At 32.8% G+C, this 25,149-nt stretch overlaps 1 protein-coding gene across 1 annotated transcript in view; it reads left to right on the forward strand.

Annotated features, from left to right (window-relative positions):
- PCLO (piccolo presynaptic cytomatrix protein) overlaps positions 1-25,149 on the forward strand; it is a 360,664-nt gene that overhangs the window by 256,301 nt on the left and 79,214 nt on the right. The window contains exons 11-12 of the mRNA XM_069462070.1: positions 23,170-23,278; positions 23,819-23,886. Of these exons, the coding sequence (XP_069318171.1) occupies positions 23,170-23,278; positions 23,819-23,886 (177 nt within the window). The remainder of the gene's footprint in view (positions 1-23,169; positions 23,279-23,818; positions 23,887-25,149) is intronic.

Genomic DNA, 25,149 nt, shown 5'->3' on the forward strand with positions numbered 1-25,149 from the left:
ATTTTAACCCCTGGGTACAATTCTATTATTGTATGTCTCTACTACAGTTTAAGTTAAACATTTACTGGTTATTTAGGACATTTATGGTTTTATATTGTTTTATTTTTACTATTTCAAACAGTGCTATAATTACTTTTTTGATGTAGTCTTTTCATGCACATGTGCAGGAGTTTCTTCCACAATACAAGTTAAATTTCTGGGTTATATTGATTATCAATCTTGTTAAATAATGTAGGAGAATGTCTCGTTTCTTCTTCAACTAGTTAATTTTCCCAAATTGCTGTCCAAAGTGTCATACTCTTTATATTCATCAGTGTCAAATTAGTGTTCTTGTTTCTGTGCATACTTGATCCTCGTTCTCTACATTTCCTTTTTCAAATCCAATGTGAAATTACTTACCATTGTTGTTTTCTTTTACTTTCCCTTCAATAGTATTGAGTATGATCATATTTTATTAATCTTATTAGCTCTTGTGTTATTCTCATCTGTGTTTTGCCTGCTCTTTTTGCCTATTCTTTAATTGGATTGTTTGTGCATTTTTAATGATATTTTTAGGGAATCTTTATATATTCTACATATAATCTTTTTTCAAGTATGTAGGCTATAAATACCTTCTCCCAGTATGTGATTTGTACTTTTAGTTTATGTCTCTCTCTTTTTTTAACAAAAGTTGAAATTTGTTATTTTGTTTCTATTAACTTATGTAAATGTTTTATCATGTTTAGGAAATTCCCCAGGTCCTGAAGTCTTAAATATATTATTCTTTATTTTTTACCTAAAAACTATAAAATCTTACATTTCAGTAATGTCCTTATAGTCAAAGAATTAAGTTGTTTTTAATATATCTGTGGTCTGAAGTAGAAATCTTTTATTTTAGTTTTGTTTTCTTACTCAATATGGATAATCAATTTCCTGTGCTCCATTCTTTTAAGCTTTATACTCAGGAGCTTTAATGAGACTTTTGTTCTGTTTTTTCAACTAGAGGCCCTGACCCATCTCTAGAGTGGCTCAGCTCCCAAGTGGCTTACAGCTTTTGGGTCATTCCTTTTTTTAATGGATATAGCATAATTGTACATAGTTACAGAGCAGATGCTATATTGATAGATCTAAACAATGTATATTGATTAATTTAGGGTAATTGAAATACCCATCACCTCAAACATTTATCATTTTTTAATATGGGGAACATTCCAAATCTTCTCTTCTAGCTATTTTGAGATATACAATAAATTATTGTTAACCATAATCACCCTACTATGCTATCAAACACTAGAACTTATTCCTTCTATCTAACTGCATTTTTGTAGCTATTAACCAACTTCTCTTCATTTCCCCTCCATCCTATGCTTCCCAGTCTCTGGTAACCACCATTCTACTCACTACCTCCATAAGATCAATTATTTTATTATAGCTCCCACACATGAATGACAGCATATGATATTTACCTTTCTGTGCCTGGCTTATTTTACTTAACATAACAACTTTCAGTTCTATCCATGTTGCTGCAAATGACACGATTTCGTTCTTTTTTGTTGTTGAATAATATTTTATTGTGTATGTATAAAACATTTTTAGTCCATTCTTCTGTTGATGGACACCTAGCTTGATTCCATATCTTGGTTGTTGTGGGAGTGCAGATATCTATGATATACTTATTTCCTTTTTTTTTTTTTTTGGTTACATATCCAGCAGTGGGATTTTTGTATTAGATGGTAGTTCTATTTTTAGTTTTTGCAGAATCTCCATACAGTTTTTCATAGGGGCTGTATTCATTTACGTTCCCACTAACAGTGAATGCGTATTCCCTGTTTTCACATCCTTGCCAGCATCTGTAATTTTCTTTTTAATAAACACTATTCTAACAGGTATGAAGTGATATCTCATTGTGATTTTAATTTGCATTTCCCTGATAATTAGTGATGCTGAGAATTTTTTCATCTACCTGTTGGCCATTTTTATGTTTTCAGAAATGTCTATTCAGATCTACTGTTCATTTTTTAAATCAGATTATTTGGTTTTTTGTTATTGAGTTGTTTCTTATATATTCTGGTTATTAATCCCTTGTCAGATGGACAATTTGCAAATATTTTCTCCCATTCTGTAGGTTGTCTCTTCATTTTGTTTATGTTTGCTTAGCTTTTTAGTTTGATGTAATCCTGTTTGTCAGTTTTTGCTTTTGTTGCATGTACTTTTGAGGTCTTAACTCAAAAAAAGTTTTGCCCCTACCAATATCCCGAAGCATTTCCTCAATGTTCCAGTAGTTTCATTGTTTCAGGTCTTACATCTATGTCTTTAATCCATTTTTAGTTGATTTTTGTATATACTGAGAGAAAGGGGACTAATTTTATTTTTCAGCATATGGATATCCAGTTTTTCCAGCATCACTTATTGAAGACCAATGTATATTCTTGGTGCTTTTGTCGAAAATGCATTGGCTATAAATGCATATATTCATTTGTGGTTCTCTATTCTTTTCCATGGTCTATGTGTCTATTTTTATGCCAGTACCATGCTATTTTGTTTACAATAGCTTTATAGTATATTTTGAAGCCGGGTAGTATGATACCTCCTGCTTGGTTCTTTTTGCTCAGGATTGCTTTGTCTATTTGGGGTCTTTTGTGGTTCCACACAAATTTTAGGATTATTTTTTCTATTTCTGTGAAGAATGTCATTGGTATTTTGATAGGAATTGCATTGAATTTGTAGATCACTTTGGATAATGTGGACATTTTAGTGATATTAATTGTTTTGATTCATAAACATGGAATGTCTTTCAATTTTTTGTGTCTTCAATTTTTTCATCAGTATTTTATAGTTTTCATGATAGAGAGCGTTCCTTTCCTTAATTAAATTTATTCCTAGGTATTTTATATTTTGTAGCTATTATAAATGGGATCATTTTCTTGATTTCTTTTTCAGATTCTTCACTATTGCTATGCCGTTTTTTTGAATAGTATATTACTCCCACTGATTTACTATGTACAATCTGTCATATTTTTTAAAATACATATCTGGATCTTTCCTGAGTTCTGTGTTCTGGTCTATTTGTTTATACCTACTGGACTATTTGTCTATCCCTACACCACTATCACATGGTGTTAATTATGATATCTTTATATTGAGTCCTGACATATGATAGGTGGCCCTATCATTTTGCTGTTCTTCAAAGTGATCTTGGAATAAGTCTTGACCCTTTGATCTTGCATATAAAATCTAGAATCAACTTATCAATTTTCATGACACTCTGTTGAAATTAGATAGTGATTACATTAAAAGGACAGATTAATGTGGAAAAAACAATAATTTTTTTATATATATAATCATATCCAGTTGAGTCTTCAATAAGTTCACAGTGGAAAGCTTTTGTTCTACTCAGAGATTTCGTCATTGTATTCTGAATCAATACTGTTGCGGCCCGATTACAGAACGGGGGATGAACACATAAACATACATACAGACACATACAGAAATAAACACGCAGACACACTTGAAGACGGTAAAGACTGCAGTGCCGAAAACACACCAGTCGCTTTATTTTTATACTCCTTTTGTCCAGCAGCTACTTCCTGGTACGTGACTATCTTTAGAGTCCTGAGGCGGCATGTTCCATTTCTTATGGAAATTGCTCAAGGGAAGGCAAATGTTTGCATCTTAACCTTTGGACCTCATTACCCTTGTGCAGGACAATGAGACACACCTTGGCTATTTGCCATAGGAAACAGTTTGTCTATTTCAATAGGCCATTGACCTTTAGCTCCAAGAAGCATTCAGCAGTCAATGGGCCATGTCCGGACCCATTGACTTCTGGCCTCAAGGAGTGGTTCTGGACCCATTGACCTTTGTACCCAAGAAGCACGTCCAGCTTCGCTGACTCTGAGCTCAAGCCAATTCTTGCTCAGGGATGATCCCTACAAATACAATGAACTAAGTTAGGACATTTAAAAAAAACTTACATGTAGCAATTGTTAAACTTATTAACTATTTATGTTTCATATTACTTATAACAATGTTTTATGTCCAGAAAAGGCAGAGTAGAAGATATAAATCAAATAAAATTCTGTGAGGGAAATATTATGGGCTAAATCTAATCCTTTATGTGCATATCATTGGTTCTAAGCTTTATTTAATCACTGGATTTCTTGAGCTAGTTCTCCAAATTCATTTTTTCCCTAGTTTTGTGTGTTATTACATTATAATTTTGAAATATATTACTATCCTGATACTTTTGAAACTTCAACAATCTTCATAAGAGAATAATGAATTTATAAAAACTAAATATCTTTTATGCAGTGAACCCACAATTGTCTATATTGATAAATTGTCCAACTCTAAGTTAATTTAATAAAAATCTTTTGAAGATAATTGTATCTATATTATTGTACTTGCTAATTAAATCAAATTTGTTTGGAAAATTTTTGGAAAGCTGTTTGGAGCTAAAGATAGGAATGTAGCATTAAAGTCTGAAGGTAGATTCAGGAATCTTTTTAATGAATCAGTGGGAACACAGCATGGGAGAGTACAAAGCTGAAACCAATGATATCCAATGTTTGCTTGTGGATTTAGCCAGAGCTATATGGCGAGTTAGCATCGCCCAGGGCATTAGACCTGTAAGAAAATGAGAGAAAGATCATTGTTTGTCCACAGGCTATTCTGTGAAGAAATGTGCCTGTGGCATGAATTCTAATTCACAGATATTTTTAAATTCTTAGTTTTTTAGTTGTTTCAGACTAGATGATTGACATTGGTCCAGCTAGCTAGTTCCTCTTCTTAAAGATGAACTGACAGGATTTCTGGCAAGAAAATGCTGTTGGATTTATTGTTGAGAATCTGTGATTGAAGTGAGGGTCAAGTTAGCTGTTTTTGGAGTGGTGGTTTTGATTTTAGAAATTGGCCTCTGGAATTCACTGTCATGAAGAAGTTTATGGTAGAAGAGCTAATTCCAGTAGCATTATTAGAGGACACACTCGACACTCCAGTGTAACATAAGGGAGAATGTTCCTAGGCAAGAAAGTCTCTATTTCTGCTTATGCTTTTTTGGCATATGTTACAGATGGCATGGCAGTGATCAAGGTTGGAGATCAAGAAACACAGCACACAGATGAGTGAGCTACCTTGTTCTTGTTCCAGGGGGATTATCAGGTACGGATTGGTCATTAGCATGAGATTTCTCAAAATTCCCTAAAGCTGGTGTGTTAGGTACACATGACACAAGATCATATTTCATGTTGATACAAATATTTTCTAAAAAACATTTAGAAAAGTATCTTCTGGAAAGAAAAATACCAATTGTTGGTATCTGGACTGGTAGGTTGTAATATATTATTTTTAGGATGCATGGTATCACAGTTACTACATCAGGATATTAGTGATTAGCTATGTTGCCAGGACGAAGACATATATTTCTTTCTTTTATCCATTTATTTTGAAATTTATCAGAGGAGAATGATGTTTGATTCATAATGTGCCTGATAGAGACATCAAGATAACTAAATTTTACACAGTATAATTAGCCAAATCCTAACTCGATAGCTTTTATCACAAAGGGTGACATACCTCAAAATATTTGTGTGTGTTCAGTGATATGCCTTCTAGATGAACAATTGTTTCTATAGTTAAATTCCTGGATTTGTGTAACCAATATGCCTTAGAATTGGCTGCACTTTTTGTGAACTTGCAGTGGATATTTTGGAAGCAAGAATGCTGAATTGTTTTTAATTTCCATACCAATCTTCAACCAGACAATGCTTTATTATCTCCAATTTTTAATAAAGAGCATGTTTTTAGAGTTAGATTGGGATTTAAATCCAGCTCTGGTGTTTAGCTGCTTGGCTATGTTTTTTTTGTTGTTGTTGTTTTTTTTGTTTGTTTGTTTTTTAACTTTTGGTACCAGAGTGTTCTGAGATGAAAAACTGGGCTAATGGTTTGGCAAAACTGTGTTATCAGATTTAGAAATAATATATCAGAAACATATAATGCTGGGCGTGGAACATTGTAAGTAGTGAAAAAAACTGTGCTTACTTTCAACTTTAGAAATCTTGGATGGTAAGGAGAATATTTGTGATGCTAAATTTGAATTCTATATCCCCCATATCTGTCCATGCTTAGAACATTGACCATGATCAGATCTGAGCTCTGAATTACAAGAACATATAATATTCCTGATGGATAAATCATCAAACTTGAAATTAGAAGACTCTGAATTAATGCTGTCTTCATGACTTTAGGCAATTTACTTATATTTTCTGTGTCTCCTTTTTATCTCATCTGTACAATTAAGAGGTTTTTATATCTAACAGTGATGAGTTAGATCTCAGTGATGAAGGTGATGATGATGATGAAAGGAACTGATGTCTTTTATAACTCTAAAGCAATAGACTAGCTGTAGGAGCTATTTTGTTAAGGATAAATAAAATTATTTTCCTGAATGACAATTAACTTTATAAATTTCAGACTGTAAGAGAACATTTAGGGCCGGGTGCGGTGGCTCATGCCTATAATCCTAGCACTCTGGGAGGCCGAGGCAGGTGGATCACTCGAGGGCAGGAGTTTGAGACCAGCCTGAGCAAGAGCGAGACCCCGTCTCTACTAAAAATAGAAAGAAATTATCTGGCCAACTAAAATACATATAGAAAAAATTAGCCAGGCGTGGTGGCGCATGCCTGTAGTCCCAGCTACTTGGGAGGCTGAGGCAGTAGGATCGCTTAAGCCCAGGAGTTTGAGGTTGCTGTGAGCTAGGCTGACGCCATGGCACTCACTCTAGCCAGGGCAACAAAGTCTCAAAAAAAAAAAAAAAAGAACATTTAACTCCTAGAGTTATCTGATATAATAATATATATTATTTTAAATACCAAGCCTGCATAAATAAAATAAATTATAATTCCTGAAGTGATTAAGCCAATTTCCATGTAAATATATCACCTCCCAACTGTAAAATCATAGTTTTTGCTGATCTTTTTTTAAAAGGCTTCTAAATGTTTCTTCTTAGCAACAATCTGTTAATAAGTAAACCTTGTGTTCTGATTAAAATTTATAGAAATACATATTCATATAATTTTCTTGGTCACTGAAAACACATCTTGTTAATGAACAGAATCATGGCATAGGAGTCAGATGACTCAGTGTCTGGGCCAATTTTTCTCATCAACTACCAGAGTGACCTTCATCAAATCATAGAAACTCAATGAGTCATTAGCACTGAACATAAGGGACTCAAGAGATAATTTACCTTCTGAAGAGATGTGATGGGAGATTGAACCTAAAGAAACATGTAGTCAAAGGTTCAGAAGTAGAAGATGAGGCAGTAGTATATGAGCAATCATAAGCTGAGTGTGTTATTTAAGACGGAAATCCAAATACTATAATTAAGAATGTGAGATTAACTACAGGAGATGAAGGGATAAGTGAGACCAAAAGTGAATCAACCATGACTAAAGAAATTTAAGTTTCTGAGGGACTTCTCCCTGCCTTACAGACCCTTACAAGGCTCCAAGAAGGGCCTAAAATTATATGATGTTTGTGACATTTGTCAGCTTTTTAACATTTGTAATTTATTATGGTTTCTTTTCCCTTTTTAACAAATATTCATTTGTATTCAATTTTTTATTCATAATTTTATATTTTTTCTTCAAATTATGTAAGCTTCAGGCCTTACAAAACATGTATTCATCCCTGCATGAATTGTTGTTTTTTATTTGTAGAGGACTTTGGGGTACTTACTGCAGAATTATAAAAACCTACTGTTATGAAGTAGTAATATACTGAAAAGGTGGATATAGGTAACAAACAGGAAGTTCAGAGAGATGGTTCTTATGAGGAGTAGAGTAGAAGTAAGAATATTAGGAATACTGGAAATAATGAGGAATACAAATGGACCAAAAAAATACTACCTTGTAGGTATATTTTAAAATGACATAGAATGATATGGTTCTTTCTTACTTTCAAGATGCCTACAACCTAGAAAGGTGACAGTAGGTACAAGATATCCATTGTGGAGGAAAAGTTTGATTAGGGTCTAAAACATTTTACAAAAGTATAAATAAATCTGTAAAACTAGGTGAAGTATACTTTCAAGGGGAAAAAACTCTTTTCTTTAATGATGTTTGGTTTTGTTAATTGTGATATATGTGTTCTTTTAGTTTCATTAAAAGAAATACAGAAATAGAGCAATACAGAATACATTCGTCAATTTTGCCTGTATTAAAACCTGTACCATGGCTAAGTTGAGCTTACAGATTGACCTCCCTACCACCCCAAAGAATTCCAGGTAACTTCAGGTAGTTTCTAAGAGCAGTCTATAAGCTCTTGAGGGTAAGATACTGTCCAGAAACTATACAGATATTCCAAGGCTTTCATATATCACATTTATTACTTTTCTTATAGTTCAACATAGTTGTGGAGTACTAATACATTCTCGATACTGTGATCAGTGCTGAAGCAGAAAAATTATTCTACAGGAATGCAGGTTTTTACTTTAGTACTTGAGAAACTTAGATTAAAAATGTTAAAATATACATATTAAGTTTCACTGAGAGTGGTGGAAGAAAGTAAGATTGCCTTTGTTTTCTCGTAGGGTACTTTTCTTTTACTCTCTATTCATTCTCTCTTCACTCTGGGCCGCAGTCCCAAGAACCTAGTCACTATAGGCCCCAGGACTTGAGTTTGCTGAATGCTGTCATTGATCCAATCATCTTTTTCACAATTTTTTTTAGTACATAACTATATGAAGCAATCTCTCTTTTTGGCCCAGTAGGGACTTTAATGAAGAAAGCATTGGCCTTAGGTTCCAATAACTAGGACCAAAAATAACAAAGCTATTTATACATACTACATATTAAATGGTGATAAATGCTAAGGAGAAAAATATAGCAAGGAGAGTGTGTGGCATGGAGGAGAGTGGGATTGCAATTTGAGATGGATTATCCAAGAAGGCCTCGCCAAGAAGGCAAAAACCCAATAATGCCATCAAGGAGAGGAAGGAATGATCTAGGTGTTGTCTGTGGTAGAGGCAGAGGAATGACAAAGGTAAAAGTCCTGAGCAAGAGCAGCAAGACAGTGAGACAGAAAGGAGGCCAGTGTGGCTGGAACCGAGAGAGCACATGGGACGGAGGATGGCAAAACTTCCAGTCGGGAGTAATGGGGGTTGAATCTTGTAGGCCATTGTAAAAAGTTTAACTTCCACTAGTGTGAGATGAATGACCTTTGACCTGACACATGCCGAATGATGGTGAAATAGGATTACTCTTATGCTGTATTAAGAATAGTTTGAAAGGGGTAAAAAAATAGAAGCAAGATTAGTTAGGAAGCTGTAGAAATAACCCAAGAGTGATATATGGCTATAACGACTGAGGTGGAAACAGGGGAGGTGTTGAGTAGTTATATTTTTAGATAGATGATGATCATACATAGATAGATAGAGATGTAGATATAAATAGATATATATATCAATACAGTATATATGTTAAATTTTAGCTCAGTGAAAATGATCTCAATACGTTCATTAATTTGTTCCTAGGTATACTATTGACATTTAGTAAGCCAAAATCACTTCACTATTTTTCAAAAATTAAATTACCTACATAATATAGCAAACCTACAGAATATTTGGCATCTAAGTCTTAAATCTTATTTTCAGTTGATACAATAAATACATATCATTTAATAGGAATTATACCATTTAAATGTATATTTGTGGGGTTCTACAGGTGGCAGTTCAACATTTTTCATTCCTGTCATTTGCAATTTGCATCTCAATAGGACAAAAGATGGCCAAGAGCCACATGTTTTTGTGTCAAGAGGTTAAAAAAGTTTCTTTCAATGAAACTGAAAGAATGAAACTAATTTATGTGTTTATTGACAAGAGCCAATGTTTATGGAAGAAAATCACTTTGTAAGACTTGCCTATTTATGAAAAATATACCTGTATCAGTATCACCTTAAGTATTTTGGGAGAACAAAAGTGAATAAAATCTCTCCATATTTTATAGTGCTTAGTTTGCATTAATGAACTGTGAAAAAAATGAATACAAGTACTCCATTGATAGGAAGAACTGATTCTCAGCAATCACATTTTTTCATTATGACAATATGTTCTAAAAATTACATTTAACATAAAAATGTAAAATAAATTGCTGTTTTGAATTCCTGTTTTCTTAACTAGTCTCGCAACTTCTAGTCTGCTCTGATTGCATTCATTCATTCAGCAAACATATGTACTGTGAATGTAAAATGTCTTTCAGTCTGTCTCTGATTTCGTTTTTCCATTCAGAAAAGATACATAGTATGTATATGAAATGTCAGAATAGCAATGGAGACAATTATATAAATGAATAAATTAAAATAAAGTATATTGAGGGTAACAATAGAAGTAGGTACAAGATGTGGAAAAAACATAGAAACTGACACTAACCTGCTGAGGTTGGGGAAGAAATACATGTGTCCTCTCCAAATGGCAGAATACTGTTAAAATAATGATCTGATTATTGTAAACCTTTCCTCTTATATCTTAATATCATCAAATGAATTAAGTCCGAGTACAATGTTAGCTACAGGGTCTTTCACAACATAGGCCAGCCCATTCAAACTCATCTTCATCCAACCCTGCCCACACCTCACAGCTCCACACCCGCCAGCCCCACTCTGATCCCAGAGCTACAATCTCATTTACCCTCTGTGAGCATTTGTTCCCGATGTTCTCACTCCTTAGAACTCATGTCAGAAATCATAACCGACTAAATATTTATGGGCTTGAAGCGATTAGGTTTATCCTAATTAAATACATTCATTTCTGTTGATTATGCACTTAAATCTAAGATATTAGCTATATAATAGCCAAAATTTTATAATTAGATATTCTACATAACTTAAACATTGAAGAAGCCTTTAGAATGCCAATATTCCTGAATTTAGATGAGAAATAAGGGACCTAGCTTTTCCAACTGACACTAAATGTGGTTTTTAACACTTAAGTTTTCCCTCTTCAAAAATGGGGATATATCTACCCTACCTACTTTATCGGATTGTTGCGAAGGTAAAATGAGAAAAAGTGGGCAAAATAACTTTGCTTTCTTTTTTTAAAAGCCCTATATTGGTACTCTTTATTAATACCTCTGGTATTAACACAAGTGAGATGGGTCTAATTTTATTCCTTTTAACTGAAAGGACTCCTTATAATCAGATGGTATATATGTGAAAGTCCTCAATAATTCATACAGAATTATATTGCCATATTTTTATGGTGTGATCATGTTTGCTTATCAATTAGGAAAATAATTTCTGTGCATGAATTTTAGAGAGCTGGAGGGAAAATAAAGTTAAGTTTTGTTCTATATCAGTTGGCAGATATTGCTGTTAAACTGTTTTCTTCTTAGACAATTCTTGTTTTTCAATGGAAAAATCAATGAATGGAATTCAACCATCAAATAGCATTTGTTATTTATTGAACATATATCAAGCCAAAGTGAATTATTTTCTAATTCTTCTTTCTGATGTAAAGAACAGAATATTGGCACTTCTCATGAAGTATCCTGATGTATAATTTGCTTTATTTCTTTATAGATTATCTCAGGATGATAAAATGGTTACTGATTTTTTTATTGTTTGAAATGGCTTCTCTATGTTATTTATATCTTTTGACACTTCTAATGATGAAAGACATTACACATCAAAAGTTTACTCTTTTAATTTTGATTACACCATAATAAGCATATAGTGTCATTGGCTCAAACATAATCAAATTATACTTGTTTTAGTTTTCCTCAAAGACTGCTACCACTTTCATACTTTCTTTTTAAATTTTTATTGTATATACATATATATCGTAAAATGATTACTGCAATCAAGCTAATTAACATATCCAAATTTATTTTATTGGTGAAAACATTTAAGATCTACTCTCTTAGCAAATTTAAAACATGCAATACAGTTTTGCTAACTATAGTGACCATGTACATTATATCCCCAGCACTTGCTCATCTTATAACTGAAATTTTGTACCTTTTGACCAACATCACCGATTCTCTCCATCCCTCAGCCTCTGGCAACCACCATTCTACCCCCTGTTTCTATAAGTTTGACATTTTTAGATTCCACATACAAGTGAGATTATATAATATTTATCTTTGTCTTATTTCACTTATAATGCCCTAAGTTTCATCCATTTTGTCACAAAATAGCAGGATTTCTTTCTTTTTTATTGCTCAATATATTCCATTATATATACACACACATACATGTGTATATATAATATACATATACACAGTATACATACACGTGTGTATATATAAACATATATATCATGTTTTCTTTACCTATTCATACATTAACACACACTTAGGTTGTTGCCATGTCTGGGCTATTGTAAATAACACTCTAATGAACAGGGGAGTGCAGATATCTCTTTGAGAGATACTGGTTTCTTTTACTTCAGATATATACCTAGAGGTGGGATTGCTAGATGATGTGGTAGTTCTATTTCTGATTTTTTGAGGAACCTCCATACTATGTTCCATAATGGATGTATGAATTTACATTTCCACCAACAGTATACAAAGTTTCCCTTTTCTTCACATCCTTACCAACCCTTATTATTTGACTTTTTGATAATAGCCATCCTAACAGATGTAAGTTGATATCTCATTATGGAATTCACTTGCATTTTCCTGATCATTACTGATGTTGAACTACTTTTTTCTTTGGAAAAATATCTATTTAGGTCCTTTGCTCTTTTAAAAATCCATTTATTTGCTTTTTGTTTTTGCTTATGAGTTATATGAATTCCTTACATAGTTTGGATGTTAACCCCTTATTAGATATATAGTTTACAAAAATTTTCACCCATTCCATAAGCTGCCTTTTGGGTTTTTTTTTTTTTTTATTATTGTTAACTTTACTCTGCAGAGCTTTTTAGTTTGATCTGATCCCGCTTGTTTATTTTTGCTTTTGTTGCTTGCACTTTTGATGTTATATTCAAAAAACCATTGCCAAGATAAATGTCATGAAGTTTTTTTCCCTATGTTTTCTTCTAAGAGTTTAATGATTTCAGATCTTATATTTAAGTCTTCAATCCATTTCAAGTTAATTTTTCTGAGTTGTGTTAAGATAGGGATACAATGTCATTCTTTTGCTTGTGGACATCCAATTTTTCCAGTACCATTTATTGAAGAAACTGTCCTTTCTCTATTGTGTATTTTTGGTGCCCCCAACCAAGATTAGTTGACCATATATGTGTGGATTTACTCATGGACTCTCAATTCTGTTTCATTGGTATATGAGTCTGTTTTTATGCTAGTACCATACTGTTTTGATTACTATAGCTTTGTAATACAATTTGAAATCAGAAAGTGCCATGCCTCTTCTTTGTTCTTTCTCAAGACTGGTCTGGGTATTCAGAAACTTTGTGGTTCTACATGAATTTTAGGATTGTTTTTTTCTATTTCTGTGAAAAAATGTCATTGGAATTTTGATAGGAGTTACATTCAATCTATAGGTCACTTTGGTTAGTATGAACATTTTAACAACATTAATTTTTCCAATCCATAGGCATGGGATATTTTTCTCTTTATTGTGTCTTTTCAATTTCTTTCAATGTCTTACGGTTTTCAGTATACAGATCTTTCACCTCCTTGATTACATTTATTCCTAACTATTTTAATTTTTGTAGCTACTGTAAATGGGATTGTTTTCTTGATTTCTTTTTCAAATAGTTTGTTGTTAGTATACAGAAATGCAACTCATTTTTGTATGTTGATTTTGTATCCTGTAACTTCCCTGAATTTTTTTATTAGTTATAACAGCATTTTGGTGGAGTATTTAGGGTTTTCTATGTATAAAATCCTGGCAGCTGTGAACAGAGATGATTTTACTTTTTCCTTTTAATATGGATGTCTTTTATTTCTTTTTCTTGCCTAATTGCTCTGACTAGGACTTCCAGTACTATGTTGGATAGAAGTGATGAAAGTGCTTTCCCATGTCTTAGAGGAAGAACTTTCAACTTTTCATCATTTCATACAATGTTAGTTGTGTGCATTTCATATATGACCTTTATTATTTTGAGGTATATTCCTTTTACATGTAATTTGTTAAGAGTTTTTGTCATGAAATGATATGTAATTTTTTCAAATGCTTTCCTACATTTATTGGGGTGATTTATGGTTTTTGTTCATTCTGTTAATGTGGAGTATCATATTCATTGATTTGTGTATGTTGAAACAGTGTTTCATCCCAGTGATATATCCTACCCAGGCTGAACTCATTCTTTTTATCAGGAACCTATTCTTGTGATAACTAACCTACTCCTGTGATAATGGTATTAATTCATTCATGAGGGCAGAGCCCTTAAAATCTACTCAGCTCTTAAAGGCCCCTCCTTTCAATACTATTACATTTGCAATTAAAATTCAATGTGACTTTTAGAAGGGACATTCAAACTATAGCAGATAGTATTAATCTGTTAATATAAGTTTAGTAGAAAGTTAGTAAAAAGCATCCACTCTGAGCATTTTCACAAAATAAATTGGGAAATTAAACTAAGAAAAGGTTTTAAACTTGTAAACTGCAGTCTACTTCAAAAGAGATGACATTTCGTGATTACTATTGGATAACTCCACATTATATTATTTTTTGAGAGCAGTAGAATTATAGTAACATACTCATATCCCTTCTTCTGCCTCATTCAGACACTTTCTGATTTGGTCTGTTTCAAATAACATAAAATTCTAAATACAATAAATGGTGGCCCTAGAGTGCCTTTTGGCAACTATACCAATCCTTATAGGAAATACCGGACTGGAATACTAGATTATTTTAGTGGTTATAGTGATTAGAAACAGAATCCTATCATGGTAATCTTCTTCAAGTTTGTCCACAAATCATAGCTAATTATATTCCTTTATTCACCTTAAGTATTTTAAAAAGCATGAATTTGCAACAGTCATATTGGAGTACAAAAACACATTATTTTTTCTGTAAATCAAATGTAATCAGTTTCAATCTTCCTGCATCTGTTGGTAAGAAATTAAATCACATGCATCATTTGGTGTTTCCTTCTCCACGTGCGCTGAGGAAATTCCCAACAAAGGTATTATTCATGCTACAACAATGGAGTTTGGGCCTCTGTACATTGATCCACACCATGAGAGTACAATGTCAAAGCCAGTATACTTCCTTGAGAATGGGTGGCTCCCTTACTTGTGCACAAGTTTTCACAAGAGTAGTTTTGCCTCCATTGAGAGTCACAGAATCTAGGGTCCAACTTTCTAAAGATACCTCGTAGCAATTTTTCTTTGAGGAAATGCCGTTTTTCCTGGACTATGTGAGCAAGCAGGAGGCCAGTCTCTACTTCCTTTGGAACCTCAAACCACCATCTCCTCCCTAGAACTGACTCTCTCCACCTCGCATTCCTTTCATTCTTCTTATATTATTTCCCTTCCCAACAGAGATCAGTATAATTTCCCATCAGTGTGCCCGGAGAAATGTGATATTGTCTTCTTTTCTGCGAGTGGGAAGGAGAATAAAGATGAGGGACCCAATCAGATTTTATCCATTCCAAACTATCATTGTTTACCCACCGTAAAATGATATATCCCATAATAACTTTCTGTGTGTTCAATAATGTCTTCAGTTTTTGCATGTCCAAGTCTTCAAATAATATTGGCATATAGATAATTAATGCAATTTCTAAATTATCATGCATTGTTCTAATTAAAGTGGCGTTATAAATAATATGTGTCCTTTGTGCTAAGGTTTTACATATTTGAACATTGTATTCAGGTAGACTAGCATGTAGATTTCATTGGCATAGATTGAATGAGTTTTCTTAATTACCAATACTTGAGTTGCTTGAGGTTCATATATCTACACTACTGTTAACTGTGTGATATTAGACAAGTTATGTCACTTTTTAGGTGCCACTTTTAAAATACATAATATAAGAGATTAAAACAAGAACATCTACAAGGATCTTGCTTTGTAACAGTCTATAGAATGGTGGTGACTTGTGCTTTTACAACACATTGGATTCATGAAATCCTCCATGAAGTATATCTTTACTGTTAACCATTAATACTGCACAATATATGAGAAGCTGTTTACTTTACAATTGTACTTTTTTTTAATAATTAGAGCTAAATGTAGTTTATATATGTGAGTGAAGAAGCCATTGATTTTAAATGCTTTCCATGTGCTCAGACCTAGAAAAGAAGCTTGGGTCAGCTCAGACAGTTCAACTGTAGTCTTTGATATTTCTTAGATATTTTTTCTGTTCAAAATGTGGTGGAAAGTTTTAAAAATATAAAACTCAATTTCATTTGGGAGTTTATATATTTAAGCCATACTTTGGTGATTTTAATTGCTTGTTCTTCACAAAAAGTGTGAGTGAAAGAAGAGACATGAAAGTAAATTGTTCAAGATCACACCCAAAATCAAGAATAGTTTCAAATATGGAATTTAACTTCTCTAATTCTGAGCTATTTTAAAATATGTCCAAGCTGTATAACATTTCTCTAAAGAATTCTTGTCAACAGTCCTACCCAAGGATGGATATGGAATATATTATCATAAAATATAAGTTTGTGTAACAATCTGTTTCATTCATTTTATATTTGATATAAAATCTACAGTGGCTTAAAGCAAAAGAGTAGAAAGTTACCCCCAAATCTCCTATATATGTATGTTTAATGCTACTAAGACTTGGAAGAATATGCATTTATAGAATTTACATTAAAATTTCTAATGAGTTTAAAATTCTATTACCTTCATATTATAGAGAGAGGAAATTGTGACATCACATATTTTGAAGATGTATAGTTCAATAGAGTATAATCTTGTCATTTTGGATTTAAATCAACTTTGGGTTTAGATGGCATTAGCACTAGGTACTTTGTCTGCTTGGCATGCATATTTAAACCAAAGTTATATTCAAACTGCAGATTGCATGTCCCAACCCCTGAGTTAGCCAATTCAGGAACAAATGCAGCAATGCCCAGGGAAGAGAAACTAGAGATGGGTGACACCAAAGGAGCCCTGGGGAGCCAAGACCAATCAGAAGAGCCTGAACTACTGCCACTGAGAGGGCCATGGGAGGAAATGTGGGAGATGCAAAACAGAAAAATTAGCTGACATGATTTCTATGCTTGAGCACTTACTATAGTATGAAAAGAAAAGTGGTAGATAAGGAAAATAATTTAAAACCATATGGAAAATTTAGGATTCTAAAGTATTTTTCAAATTTCTCATATAAGCTAGCAGCCCCAAAATTGCATTTTCATAAGTTGTAAACAAGCAGTTGTTTTGTTTCTCATTCTGTCACAGTCACAGTATTCTTCCCGTCGTGGAGTAAAGTAAACTAGAGCAGTCATCTAGCAAGTACAGTCTGCTTGTCAAGGATGGTGGATTAACCAACATGCTCAAGGGCACAACAGCTAGTAAATAACCAAGCTACATGTGAACCCAGTTTGATGAGGATAAAGAGAAAATGTTAACAGTTAGCTACCAGCCGCAAGGTGGTTCATAAAACACATTTCTGATAGATAAAATATTTATCTCTATGAAAATAGTGTGTCGGCTGCTTATCGAGAGGCAGATTTTTTTAATGCTAAATATCACAGGCAGAGTTATGTTTGAAAGCATTATTGTTAGAGTTATTAAAAAATATTTCATTATATTTTTAAACCAATTCAGATTCCATTTCCAGTAAAATGAAATTCAGATTATCTTCCTTGTTGTATATCTTAAGAGCCAGTGTCCAAGTTAATAGAAATTATTCTTATGCCCTTGTTCAGGTTGTGAGGTAATTTTAAATTCATTCATTCATGTAGATCAGGGAAATAGAGTTCCCTACAAGTGCGTCTCAGGGTAACTATAGAGTGGGAACTAGACAATGGTGAAGCTAAAAAAAGTTGTGATTACCAGAGGCTGGGAAGAGTTTGGGGGTGGGAATACAGAGAGGTTAGTTAATGGGTACAAAATACAGGTAGATAGAAAAAGAATAAGTTCTAGTGTTCAATAGCATAGTAGGGTGACTGTAGCTAACAATAATTTGTTGTATATCTCAAAATAGCTAGAAGAGAAGATTTGAGATATTCCCAACACAAAGAAATGATAAATGTTTGAGGCAATGGATATACTATTAATAATTACCCTGATTAGGTCATTACACATTATAGTATGTATAAAATATCTCATGGACCCCCAAAATGAGCACAATTATGTATCAATAAAAATAAAAAATAAGTTATGTTTGCAGATGAGTTCTTTCAGGAAAATATACCTGAGTTTTGAATGTCTTATCACAATTGAGTGTGTCTCCTTGCCCTGTAAATAAGCAAGACATTATTCAAATATTTTCCCCTTTACCAAAGATTCCCTCCCTCCTTTCTTTGTACCCCTTCCTTTCTTTCATCCTTCATTTTTCCTTCTTCCTTTCTTCCATCCTTCTTCCTTACCTTTCTTCCTTTCATGTTAATCTATAAATAGATTAAATTTGTAAACTATAAACATGTCCATCTATCTATGTATTTCTCATACATTAATACTACCTAACTCTAAAATGAATGAGCAATTAGTATAACTGATGTGGACAATTGTTTGGAACCCTGAAGCCCGCTTGCAGGGTGTGTTCACTATTTATTCAGCCAGGGGAGGTGGCAAGTTCAGTTGATCTTTTGCCACTTGCTGCTTTATGTAATAGAAGACTCCTGAAAGTGTCCAAATTTAGGAAATTACTCTATATAGTCATGATTAGTAATCTTAATGTGGAAAAGATGTAAAACACATTACAAAGAATTTATGGTATATATATATTAGGTTTGAGCTTTTGGGGGGGCTCGGGGGGTTTCCAGCTGCATCATATTCTCATTTCATAGCACAGCAGCCTCGTTGGTTCATGTAAGGTCCAGTCCTGTGTGTGTGTGTTTCATTTATTCATTTATCTATTAACTCATTCATTTTATCTTATTTTCTTTTCCCATTCCCCTCTCTTCTCTGTGAGCAACTATTACAGCTCATGAGATGCTTGTTATTTATTCATAAAATATAGAATGTTAGCTTGTGTGCATATTATTTAAATTGGCATAAGTGGCATTGCCCTATAGATCAGAATCTGTTTCTCACTTGTTTTTAACCTGCCAAAGATTTTAAGATGAATCCGCCTTCTAGTGTTAATACCTAGTATGTTGTTACTTCCAACCTCTGTCACGTGTTTCCATCATTCTCATTTACTACACTCTCAATGCCCATTTCTCTTGATACTTCCACCTCACAAATAGATACTCAAGAGAATTTCTAGGTGATAGTGTGTGCATGTGCTTAACTACATTTTGCCAGACTGCCCTCCAGAATGGTTATATTCATCTGCATTCTCAATAAAATAATTACATGTTTATAACTTATAAATAAGAAGTTGTTTTATTCTTTAATCCATTCATAGTAATAGTATTTTCATATCGTAGAGTGGGAATAAACTAGAACAACCATCTAGCAAATACAGTCTCCCTTGATTAAGTCAAGGTCCCCTGATCCTACAACCTAGTCAACACATGGCATTTTCTGGTTTTGTAAATTTTCCCAATCTAATGACAATTAGCTAATATGTCATTATTGCTTCAATTAGTACTTCCTAAGCATGAATGGATCTGGGTTTTTCTTCATATACTTGCAATGCTTTTGGATTTCCTCTTCTGCAAATCACCTTTATTTTACTTATTGCCAAGATATTTCTAATTTTTTTCTAATAGAGTATGATTTTAATTTTTATAACAACATAAAATATTAGACATAAACAAAGGTGATAAATTGTGTAGTGCCTGCCACATATGAGGTACTAGAAAGATACTTGTGGAATGAATAAAAGTCATGAGCTTTTGTGTGATATGTGTTTGATATACAGTCATCTATAAGATTTCACCAACTGAATAATTTTAAGCAGTAAGATGTTTTTGATGTAATGGTAAATATTAAATATAAACTGAGAAATCATATAACATGAAAATTTGTATTATAAATATAATAATAGCTTTTGCCAGTTTAGGGAGTATACAAAATTAAGTGAACCTAGAAGTTATGACACATATATTTGAGAATGTTTTCTGTGAATTTTTTAAAGTTCTAGAATTACCTCATTATTGTCTTATTTTGATGTTTGATATTAAAGTATGAGATTTTGAGCAACAAATCATTCACTGTTGTATGTACACCACATCCAGACTATGTCTTAGTTGTCTTATTAGAAGCTATTAGGATAGTACTTTCAACGGATAGAATTAAAGTATCATTTGTGTATCAGTCCCAACCTTGACCAATATATACCACACAATATGTTATAATTTTAATATAAAGAAAATACAAAAGTTTATTCATAATACTAAGTAACAAATACCATCATTCATATGTACACTATCTTCAAGAAATCTTTCTAAAACACAGTGTAAAAAAATACCTTAAAATCAAACATACTTACATTGAGACCTATTAAATGATAAAATACCACTTTATTAACTTCCACAGAGCATAATGACTTTCAACAAATTTTTGCATGCATTTTTAAATTGTTTATAGGATTTTACAGTTAACAAATATTTTTCAAATACATTATATTTGAAATCACATATTTAATTTTCACAACTACTAAACCTATCTTATGAAATAAAGGAGTGATTTCTTATACCTGTATTTCATTTGTTATTTTAATATGGTTCTTGTAGGATTTGTAGGAAGTCAAATAGTAGAAAAGGAAAGTCTTATGAAATGACTATGTTCAAGTAGTCGTCCCTATAGCGTCTCACCGTGGGTACCAAGTCAGGGTAAAAGAATTGGCTGAATCTTTTGAACTGCAGCACTGATCCAACTCTGATGGGAAACTGAGGGGAGAGAAAGGAAATTCAGCTGGCCTGTGGTGAGACAGAGCAGATCAGGTAGTTCATAGTGTCAGGAATATATCTAGGCAAGACCCTGCTTGTCTGTATAATTCTTTTCAGCAATTTTATTAATAAAACTAAATCATTTCCCTTTTTTATGACTAAAAGCATTTTTCCTTTGACTGATAGTTATGTTTTGCAAATTTGCCCCTTATTTTAAGATGTAAAGAATAAACAGGTAAAACCAGCAGAAAAAAGCATGAAAATATGTGACTATTTCTTTTCATAGAATATGCTTCTGCAGAAATGTGACAATGCAATTTTTGAATTAACATCATTAATGTTTCAATTCAAAGTCATCTGTTCATAAATGTACTCTTTCTCCTGACCAAAGAAAACCTGTTTTGTTTTCATCTTTCAGCATACTATGTTTTTCTTTAGTTGTGTTGTCACTGTCTTTTTTTTACATAATTTTCTCATTTTATGTGTACAACAGCCTGGGATTGTTGAAATAAACCTAAGGCCCATCTGAAGATAAAGTTTTCTTGCAGTAAGTTATAGAACAGTCATTCTTGTTTGTGTTATTGTGAGCCTTTTTATGGACGTCTTTTGCCATTTAACTATAGGGTAAAAGCATTTCCCTTAATTGCAACTGACAATATGCTTTTCAATGTATATCATGATCATTAAACCTTTATTTTTTAGTTATTATGGGTACATAATAGTTGTATATCTTTAGAGGACACGTGATATTTTGACACAGACATACAATGTGTATTAATCAAATCAGGGTAATTGGGGTATCCATCACCTCAGGCATTTATTTTTGTGTTAGGAACATTCCAATTCCACTCTTTTAGTTATTTTATAGTATACCCTTATTGTTGAATCGAGTAACTTTGTTTTGCTATCAAATATTGTTCATTCTATCTAACTTTCTAACTATATTTTTGCACCAATTAACCATCCCTATTTTATCTTCCCCCTGTCCCTCCCAGCTATCATTCTACTCTCAGTCTCCATGAAATCAGTTATTTTTAATATTTAGCTCCCACATATGAGTGAGAACATGTGAGATTTGCCTTTCTGTGCTTGGCTTATTTCACTTAACATAATGTTCTCCAGTTCCATCCACATTGTTACAAATGGCAGGATTTAAAGATACAATTATGCCACGATTAGAATTTCCCACTGAAGTCAATGATGAGCAATAGGGAATTTCACAAAGGCATCTGTGAAACACATTAAAAACCTAAATGTTCAACAGTTATTTCTTTTGATTTAAATTATATCATAGTTACGACATATAGATATTTGTCTCAGGTAAAACTGATAGCATTCACAAATATTTGGGCACTACATTGGATGATTTCGTCTAATGTATATCCAGCTCACCTAGCCATATATTAGGACAATGTGAGTCATACCAAAAATGTACCTCTAAATTATTACGACAGCATATATAAAATGGATCAAAGAAATAGATGTAAAATGTTGAAATATTAACATGTTACTCTTTCTTGTATGAAATTATCTTTCTAGATAGAGAGGAAATATAAAATGCCCTGTCCAGGCCAGCTACAATAATTTGCGAGACCCAATGCAAAATTAAAATGTGGGCTCTTTGTTCAAACGTTATTAAGAATTTCAAAATGACAACAGTAGACCATTCAACCAAGTGTGGGGCCTTTCTTAGCACAGGGTCTTGTACTACTGCACAGTCACAGACCCATGCAGCTGTCCTTCCTGTAACACTCCTGCTACTCTCCTACTCTGGAATGTCTCACATGCCATGAAGAACAAGACACAAAGTGGCAACCTGCTCCACCTGGGGAAATTCAAAGCTACAGCACTTTCTGAAGGGGAGCTTCACAAGGAAATCCTAATGACTTTTTTCTATCACTCCCATTCCATGTTAGAATATAGAAGTTTACACTCTTCTAGTAGCTTGCTCCCCACAGGAAAATTATATTGGTGGTTGTAATTGCTTGGGTTTTTTTTCCTATACAAAATTGGTCTATGTGATATATATTTAATAATTTTATAGTAGTGTGAACAAAATGCATGCATTTGATAATATTTAATAGATTTTCAAAAGCAAAACTTTGCACATTGCATTAAATATATTTAATGTACTCAGGTAAGTTGATGAGATTAACTACATAATGGTTTTGATATAAATGTTCCAGAGAACTTTGAATTGATGTTCTCTGAAATGGTGTGCTGAGTTGGTTTTTAAATGCAAAGAAATGGATTCTATGCCCTATGTACCCGGACTAGAGATAGAATAAGTTTGATTTTATATCCCATTTTGTCTTTTTAGGAATGCAGGTATTGGAATGGAATGGAATTCCCTTAACTTCTAAAACATATGAAGAAGTCCAGAGTATAATTAGTCAGCAAAGTGGGGAAGCAGAAATATGTGTAAGACTGTGAGTTTTTCCCCATCTTTCTGTTTCCATTTTTTGGCTATTCATGGCTCTTTTAATTTAAAATTGTTAAGGTGGAACCTTTGCCAGTCAGCAAGATTTTCTGTAATTAGAAAATAAAGTGAATACAAGTTTTATAGATTTGTGTTCGGAATCAAAGTTGAAATCATAGAAAAGAATTCAGCTAATTTAGTTTCTGATTATATCAATAGCTCTCCTCTTTCATGCTTTTATTGAAACATACTTCATTTAAATGAAAGCCTGAACCCACTTAGATTTCATGGATGTGTATAGTATTTAAAGATGAAATTACATTATTTCATAAAGATTTCACCTTAAATAATCATTTTTATCAGCTCTGACTTTTAACAGCATTGCAAACATATACTGGGTTAGAAGGGTAAGCATGCTATGGAGTTGCTTTATATCATTGACCACTTCTCATTTACCTACTGAAAAAGAAATTCAAGGTAGTTGGAAAAAAATTGCCTTTTGTTTCACGTTTCCTCCATGTCTTTCTTAATGTTTTGTTTTAATTTTTAGGGACCTCAATATGCTATCAGATTCTGAAAATTCCCAGCACCTGGAGCTTCATGAGCCACCAAAAGCTGGTAGGTAAAAGCAATCTGCTTGCAATTGTGCATAAAGATGTAGATGGAAAAGTAGTTGCAGAAGCAGATGTAGTTGTAAGTGAAGATACACACAGAAACATAGGTATAGACAAAAGTTACAGTTATAAATTTTTATATATTTATGTAATTGTAAAGAAAATCAAAAGCATTGTAGCTTTTATCATCCTAGGGTAACACATATTTGCATATTAGACCCATTAAAGAACTTCCTATTAAATCCTTGCTGTATGAGTTCATAGTTTTAGTCCTTTAAAAAGAAATTCATTTTCTGAAAGCAATGCTTGGAGCCAATTTTTTTGGTCTTATATAATTTTTATTTTTTCCTTTTTTTTTTTTAATTTTATTTTTGACATAAGGTCTTGTTCTGTTGCCAGAGCTAGAGTTCAGCTCACTGCCTGAACTCCTAGGCTCAAACAATCCTCCTGCCTCAGCCTCCTGAGTAGGTGGGACTACAGGAGCACACCACCATACTAAGCTAATTTTTCTATTTTTTTGTAAAGATAGGGGTCTCACTATATTGCCTAGGCTGGTCTTGAACTCCTGGCCTCGAGAGATTCACACTTTGGCCTCCCAAAGTTCTGGGATTACATGTGTGAGCCACTATGCCTGACTGGGGTCTTATAAAATTTTTAGAAAATACTTGATTATTTTTAGTATAACTAGGTTTTAAAACACTTGTTCCTGAACCTTTTGATTGCCTTTTTATAATAAAAATCAACATGTCATTTCATAGGTACGTGATGAAATACATTTAACTCTTAGATAACAGATATAATCTATAAATTTATTAGATCCATCATAAGATTAAAAGTTATCACTTTTTCCTATGTTTAAGAAATTTTTATTGAGCATTACCTATGTTTAGAGCCACAAATCTAGGATTCTGGGTTATTGTACTAAACAGAGCATACCACGTCTTATAGGAATTGTAATATATTTATGAATGTAAACATACTCATTGAATTTTTGCCTTAGAGAAGTATATAAGATTTAGAGAAGGACAAATTAGCCAATCATACAAATTAAGTTCCAGTAGATAAAATAGGATATTATACCATTCATATAATTTTCTATGTAAAACATTAAAAACATTTTTCTGAAGATATGATAGTAACTTCAATATCCCTCTGTAATTTAACATTATGTCACTCTTCTCTGAGCCTTCTAGACTTCCTTAGAAATAGATATGTAAAGGTGTAATTAGTTAATTTAATTTAAAAAGTTTAGCTTATTTTATAAGTA

Source organism: Eulemur rufifrons, chromosome 29 (genome assembly GCF_041146395.1).
Source record: "Eulemur rufifrons isolate Redbay chromosome 29, OSU_ERuf_1, whole genome shotgun sequence".
In the NCBI taxonomy this organism is placed as follows: domain Eukaryota; kingdom Metazoa; phylum Chordata; class Mammalia; order Primates; family Lemuridae; genus Eulemur; species Eulemur rufifrons.